The sequence below is a fragment of the Panicum virgatum genome, chromosome 1N (genome assembly GCF_016808335.1).
Source record: "Panicum virgatum strain AP13 chromosome 1N, P.virgatum_v5, whole genome shotgun sequence".
Lineage (NCBI taxonomy): Eukaryota > Viridiplantae > Streptophyta > Magnoliopsida > Poales > Poaceae > Panicum > Panicum virgatum.
The window spans coordinates 11,497,446-11,505,028 of NC_053145.1; the positions used below are offsets into that span (position 1 = coordinate 11,497,446).

The 7,583-nt window shown below is 40.4% G+C and overlaps 1 protein-coding gene across 2 annotated transcripts; it reads left to right on the forward strand.

The window, feature by feature from the left end:
• The first annotated feature begins 946 nt into the window (after positions 1-946).
• LOC120655147 (mitochondrial carrier protein CoAc2-like) lies at positions 947-4,843 on the forward strand. 2 transcript variants are annotated; one of them, XM_039932862.1, is made up of 7 exons: positions 947-1,325; positions 2,685-2,770; positions 2,860-3,067; positions 3,292-3,418; positions 3,503-3,687; positions 3,765-3,884; positions 4,363-4,843. In XM_039932862.1, exons 1-7 carry the CDS (start codon positions 990-992, stop codon positions 4,498-4,500), a joined length of 1,200 nt encoding a protein of 399 aa, XP_039788796.1. In that variant the 5' UTR covers positions 947-989; the 3' UTR covers positions 4,501-4,843. The 2 variants fall into 2 exon arrangements, with proteins under 2 accessions (XP_039788796.1, XP_039788797.1); XM_039932863.1 differs by lacking the exon at positions 947-1,325 and adding an exon at positions 1,336-2,485 and having other exon boundaries at positions 4,363-4,772.
• The last annotated feature ends 2,740 nt before the right edge of the window (positions 4,844-7,583 follow it).

Here is a 7,583-nt window from a genome sequence, read left to right on the forward strand (position 1 = left end):
TTTTGCAAACTAGGCAAACCCTGCTGTACCACGTGTACCACAAAAGTGTCGAGCATCATGACCCTTTGTTTAAATGCAAAATGCAAAATTACAAAACTATCATATCGAATGAGAACCTTACATATATAGAGTATTAAATTTAGATGAAATAAAAAAATAATTACATAGTTTGCTTATAAATTGCGAGACGAATCTAATGAGTCTAATTAGACAATGATTAGATATTAAATTGCTACAGTAATTACTGCAGTAACATATACTAATGCCGGATTAAGTATGCTCATTAGATTCGTCTCGCGATTTACTAATGACGGATTAAGTAGGCTTCTTAGATTCGTCTCGCGATTTACGGACGAAATCTATAATTAATTTTGTAATTAGTCTATATTTAATACTTAAAATGTGAAAAGATCCTCTTTCAAGTCCGTGTTTGGTAAAACTTTACACAAAAAGACGAATGTCCGCATGGAGTACTAAACGAAGTTTATTTGCGAAACCTTTTCATGGATGGGTGTAGCTTTTCGAGACGAATCTAATGAGCCAAGTTCCACTATGATTGGCTACATTGATGCTACAGTAACCACTCTCAAATCATCCTCTAATCATGCGGTCAAAGACCTTATTAGCTACAGCACATGTTACAATATTATAATTATAAAAATTGTTTTATAATTAGACTTCATCTAATACCTCTAATTAGTGGTCAAAGAGGCAAAAAGTTTTTATATAAACTTTTACACCCCCTAACCAAACACGGCCCAAAAATTTTAAGGAGTGCATTTAAAGAAGGGCTGAATCATATGGTGTCTTCTCTATAAGTAAGGGGAAAAAAATTCCGAAGCCGTGCGCATCGGCGGCTTCGCTTGGCTTGGCGCGCTCACCAACCAACTGCCGCCTCGCCCAATCCGGTTCCGCCCCGCCACGGCTGACCGGCGGCTCCCCTTCGCTTTCCGCCGCCGCGTCCGCGTGGCCCCACCCCATCCGCTTACATGTGGGCCCGAGCGCAAACCACCACGCCCGCTTTGATTTCCCCTCGGTTTCCCTTCTCCTCTTCCCCTCTTCCACCTACCAATTCGCGACGCGCCTCCTCTTCCCCCTCCTCGCGCTCCTCCCGCCGCCGCGCGCGCGAGAGGAGGGGAGGGAGGTCGGGCGGGGCGGGGCGGGGCATGGACGCGCGGGCCGGGGAGGCGGCGGAGACCAGCGGCCGCGGCGTCGGCGGCGCCGTGCTGCCGCTCGCCGTGCGGGAGCTCCTCGCCGGAGGGGTCGCCGGCGGCGTCGCCAAGACCGCTGTCGCGCCGCTCGAGCGCGTCAAGATCCTCTTCCAGGTAACCGCGATCCCGCGAAGCAAGAACAGATTGTTCTGTGCCCTGTAGTGAGGATGGCGATGCAGAATCCTTGACGGATTGGAGGGCGCTATCTTGGGTTCTCGCCGAATATGTTCCCGTGGCACATTTGGCCTTGTTGAGGGATGGATATGCGACTCCGTGTGGCGGCCGTCCTCGCGCGGGCTTGGGCAGTGGATTCTTTGCTCGCCGACGGTCGAGGGCTCTCGAGTCTTATCCTATCTATAGGTGCAAGTTGCGTTGCGTGATCATTGAATCTCGAACGGTGGCAGCACACGCTAGCGGTACGTTCTGCCTTAGCGCCTCCTGGCAACACAAGGCACGAACTTGCAAGTCATTCTAAAATGCTTAGTAATGTTACGTGTTGTCGGTGGGTCAACTTCTATGGTCATGAGACAGGTTGGTTACAGTTTGCTAGAGGTATCAGGTTCAGGATCGCTTCTTTGTAATCAGTAGCACATCCTTTTGTGAGATATGATTCAGTATGCTGTGAATTTAAGGATACATGACAAGGAAGATTTTGCGAAAGTGGTCTAGTTTTTGACCAAGTAGTTAATTGCTGGGCTGAAAACCTGTTCCATGCCTCCATTGGTAAATACGATTTGGGTTGAGCTCAAATGTATGTCTGTTTGGTTTTGGGCTCTTGTGGTTACTTATGGGAATGTCTGATAAAATACAAAGCTGGAAGGAATAAAATTGAAACGTTTTCATTGACGTGCACATTTCCAGCAATTTGTGGGTCGATTTTGGCTCTTTGGTGAACTGCCTATATTCCAATTTCCCAAGCGCATGCTGATGCTACCCTGTTACTATGAAATTGATAATACAAGATTTCGCATTATGTAACATGGAAGGAAGAAGGGGGGAATCAATAATTCCAGGTGAAGTATTATGTAACTGCAAAGAAACCCTTTTAGTATTGTGCGTTATAGCCTAATAAACTTTTCCAGTGACCTTTATATCAACATATAACTGACTGCTAGTTTGGCTGATGGTCAGAGTTCTTTTAGAAGTACCTTGTGTGTGCATGACATTTTACAGTGGGTGTGTCAAGATGAAAGAGTGGAACGTAGATTGACCATCAATGATGCAAAATGGACTCCAATTGGGGTTGCCATGCAAAAGATAAAATTGTGTTCCAGGTGCAAATTTAAGTAACCTAAATTAACAGAATTCTGATCGATTGGAGATTTAGAGTACAGCTAAAGAATATTGATTTCTTTTTTCTTTCTTTTTTTTGGGGGCGGGGGGGAGGGGGGGGGGGGGTTCTAGTTGATCTGTTCATGTTGCTGGGAATCTTAAGTAGCCAGCTGATATTTGAAATTCTATTGGACATATCAGACAGGAAGAGCTGAGTTTCATGGTTCTGGACTGATCGGATCCTTCCGAACAATCTACCGAACAGAAGGTCTTTTAGGGTTTTACAGGTTGGCCTCTTCCTAGTTTGCATAGCAGATGGTAGGCTATCAATACATGTTGCACTCCTGAGCTTGACTTTTGAATTGTTTTTCTTTAGGGGTAATGGTGCTAGTGTTGCTCGAATTGTTCCTTATGCAGCTCTGCATTATATGGCCTATGAAGAATACCGCCGGTGGATCATTCTTGCTTTTCCGAATGTTGAGCAAGGGCCTGTTCTTGATCTCATGGCTGGATCGATAGCTGGAGGAACAGCTGTCATATGCACATACCCTCTTGATCTAGTCCGCACAAAGTTGGCTTATCAGGTTTGTCCGAATGCTTGTTGGTAGATCATTGAACTGGAAAACCACACTTCTGTTGGGTTTTAAGTTGCCTTTGATGTATTATGGGTCAAACAATGATCTTCTGATCTGATTAGCATTATTACTGATATTGCTGTGTTTGATAGAATATATCTAGTACTTTTATGAATATATGACCTGTTTCCTTTGATTGTCAGTACCTTTCTAATTACTTGTCCTCTCTGCAGGTAAAAGGTGCAGTGAATGTCGGTTTCAGAGAATGTAAGCCCTCTGAACGGGTTTACAAAGGGATTATGGATTGTGTCAAAACAATATACAGACAAAATGGGTTGAAAGGCATATACCGTGGCATGGGTATACATATATAATATTTCACTATCTTCTAAGGCCAGTTTCTAACACACTCACCTTTATTAACTATGATTTATTGTTCTGCAGCTCCGTCACTATATGGAATCTTCCCTTACTCTGGTCTTAAATTCTACTTTTATGAGAAGATGAAAAGTCATGTTCCTGAAGAGCACAGGAAAGATATCATAGCTAAACTTGGTTGTGGATCAGTTGCGGGTTTGGTAGGACAGACAATAACATACCCCCTTGATGTTGTTAGGCGGCAAATGCAGGTATAGTTTTGCTCATGGCATGTGACCGTTAAGCATTGATATGTTCTAAATAATAACATGTGACACACCATTTTCAGGTTCAGGCCCTTTCATCGTCCAGCCTTGTGGGGAGAGGAACATTTGAAAGCCTGGTTCTGATAGCAAAGCAGCAAGGTTGGCGACAACTATTCTCCGGATTATCTATCAACTATTTGAAGGTGAGATATTTCTTTTATTGTGCCATCAAAAGTTCATTTAGTTGTGCTTTTCTGGAAAAAAAAACTGCCAGAAATACTGTATTTCATTGTCCTGGCTGTAGAACTTGACTTTCGATAAACTAGAAGTTCTGATATGTATTTTCACTAGACTCCAAAGTCTTTACTTCATTTAAACACTTGCACCATTATGTCATTAATGTTCACCAGAACAGTGAAGTTATTAGAATGTTTTATCAAGGGCTGTTGTTCTAGCTGTGTGATCATTCTTTACTAGTATTTTAGGTTGTATACACATCAGCGTATTTTCATTTCCTTTCTGTGCTCGTGCCAAAAAATAAAGATCCTCACGTGTATATTGATATATAATTATGACATGCGTTCTGCATATGTAATGTTTATCCCGATTTTCTTTAAGTTAGTAAAGCAAAAGCACTGAGTTTAATGTCAAAACATGCACCTTACACACTCTCATTCACAGGTGGTGCCATCAGTAGCCATAGGATTTACTGTTTATGACTCGATGAAGGTTTGGCTTAAAGTTCCATCAAGGGAGGACACTACTGTTTCAATCTTGACAGAAGAACGAAGTGATGCAGCTCCTATCCCCTCTAGTTAGAAACTTAGAATGAGTTTTAACTCTTTCGGTGCTGCGATGCTCCTTGCTGCCTTAACATTCTTAAGGCATTGTAGTATAGCATTCTTTCTTGGAGCTGCATCACCGTATAGCTGCCAGGCTTCTCCAACGCAATGGAGACAAAAAAATTCGACAATCAATAAGCGCAAAAGCAGGTAGTAGATGCCAAGAAAAACCTTGGCATATTAACTGGAGGAATAGTTTTCAAAAAATATTAACTGGAGGAATAGAATTCCTTGCAGATTTACCGATTCTTTGTGGAATTCCACCCTTCCTTGTGTTTCTACCTGTTTGCTCCAACTTTTTGTTGAATTATTACTATGCCCATAGGTAGCCGTAGCGTGTTTGGTTTGAGCCTGCAGATTATGACATTTCACCGTAAGCACAAAAATCTATCATGCCTTGCATTTAGCACCATGTCGGATTCTTGTGAGTGGCAACACGGCATCTTGGATTTTGGTCAGATTCTTGCAAAATTCAGATTCCTTGCCTCTATTGACGGTCGCCTGTACTGTGGTTCTGGATACGGTCGAAATTGCTTTTACATTTTACAGTTGAAGTTGTCGGAACGTGTGGGATGTGGTGTACTGCTCACAATTTTGACTACTACTTCCGTCCCAAAATATAAGTATTTGTTGATTTTTGCTGATCATGTTTGATCATTCGTCTTATTTAAAAAATTTGGAAAAAAATAAAAATAATTAAGATATACTTTAAATATATACAATGATAAAATATATCATAACAAAATAAATAATATTTCATAAATTTTTTGAATAAGACGAATGGTCAAACATGAGCAGCAGGAGTCAACAAATGCTTATATTTTAGGACGGAGGTAGTACTACTTTTCAAAAAGAAAAAAAACAATTTTGACGACCACTCAGAAAACAAAGAGGGTGTTTAGTTGGTGAAAAAGTTTAAATTTTGTTATTGTAGCAAATTTCGTTGTTATTTGGCAATTAATATTTAATCATAGACTAATTAAGTTTTAAAAGATCTGTATCGTATAAATCAGTTAAATTGTGTAATTAGTTATTTTTTAACTACGTGTTTAATGCTCTATGCATATATTAATTTTTTGAGAACTAAATAAACACCCTAAAAAACAATTTTGAGGACTGGCAGAAAGGTTTCACCTTTGCAGTTGTACTTCAGAGTTTGTATGGTTGAGAGATTCGTATCAAAAATGCTGAAACAGGCCCTGAGTCGCTGCGTGAATGGTGGATTGTTTAGGGAGTGTTTAGTTCTCAAAAAGGAATCAAAAAGTGCTACAGTAGCATGTCATATCAAATTTCTTCCCACATACATGTAGCATTAAATATAATTAAACAAAATAACTAATTGCACAGTTTAGCTGAAAAGTGTAAAAAAAATCTTATGAGTCTAATTAGTCTATAGTGGGACAATATTTATCAAATACAAATAAAAAATGTTACAATAGCTTCGGGCCAGATTTTTTGATAAACTGGCAAGATTGTTACTATTCACATGGTTCACTGCCCACAGATAGAGTACTCACAAAACAAGTACTCCGGCAGATTCTCCAAACCAAACACAATTTGTTCATATATCTCTCCAAACACCAATGCAAAGAGAATAATGTAAAAGGAAGTAATAATGTAAGGCCATGTTTAATTCCAGCGCAAAAATTTTTTTTGCGTTGGAATCTTATTAATTTGAAGTACTAAATAAAGTCTATTTACAAAACTTTTTGCACAGATGGGTTGTAAATCGCGAGACGAATCTAATGATGCTAATTAATCCATAATTAATCAATAATTAGCGGATGGTTATTGTAGTATCACTGTTGCAAATCATAGATTAAGTAGGCTCATTAGATTCGTCTCGCGATTTACAGCCCATCTATGCAAAAAGTTTTGTAAATAAACTTCATTTAGTACTACATGCATGTGTCAAAACATTCGATGTGACAGTTTTTTTTGTGTTTACGAAGTTTGTGGGGTGAGAACTAAACAAGACAAGTGTGTAGAAATACAGTAATAATGTACTAAAAGTGTGCAGGTGCAGGCACTAGGCCTGGAAGGAAGGCAACCCTGAGCACAGGTAGCTAGGGAGCAGTGCAGTGACCGGGGGAGGACAGGCTAGGATCCGTAGGCTACTGCCATGGAGGTCATTTGTTGCAGTCCTCCATGTGCAGGTGCAGTCTTTGAAATGCAATGGGTACACAAAACACAACTAAAACTTTCGGATCTATGGGTGATGTTTTTGTCTGAAAAAGAGGGAGACAAATTTTTTATAGAGAAAAGAACAACACGATTTTCCTCTTACCGAGGAAAGGAGTGTGAGAATGAGAAAAATGATTTACGCGCCATTCCATTGTTTAAAGTAAAGTGTACTCACATGCATTTACACTTGTCAGAAAAATAGTCTCAGCATGCATTTTAAAAACAAACACAAATACGAATACTTATATTTACATTTTAGAGAACACTGTTTACCTTCTATGTATCCCCCCTGAGAGCAAGTTTTATGGTCCCAGCTCGCTGCCGGCTGGGAGCCCGCGCTCAGCACATCGCAGAGCTCGTTTTTAATGTGTTGCAGTGAGAGCGCGAGTCTCTTCGCCGGGCGATTCAACTGCCGCCCGTTCGTGCTCTCTCTCCTCCCCACGTCGGATCCCAGCCGGCTTGCAGTCTCTTATAATACCTGCTCTGAACATATCGGATTGTAGAGGGGATGGACGAGCAGAGAGCATGCAGAAATTCTTCCCGTTGGTAGGAATTCTTTTTTTTCGAAGAAAGGTTGGAATTCTTTTTTCCCCGAAAAAACTCATGTGGTACTCCCTCCGTCCCAGAATATAAGCATTTGTTGACTTTTGCTGATCACGTTTGACCATTCATCTTATTTAAAAAACTTATGAAAATGTAAAAACAATTATGATATACTTAAAATATATACGATGATAAAACATGTCATAACAAAATAAATAATATTTTTACAAATTTTTCGAATAAGATGAACGGTCAAACGTGAATCGCGGAAATCGATAAATGCTTATATTTTGAGACGGAGGGAGTAGATAGAAAGAAAGCGAGGAGTACTCC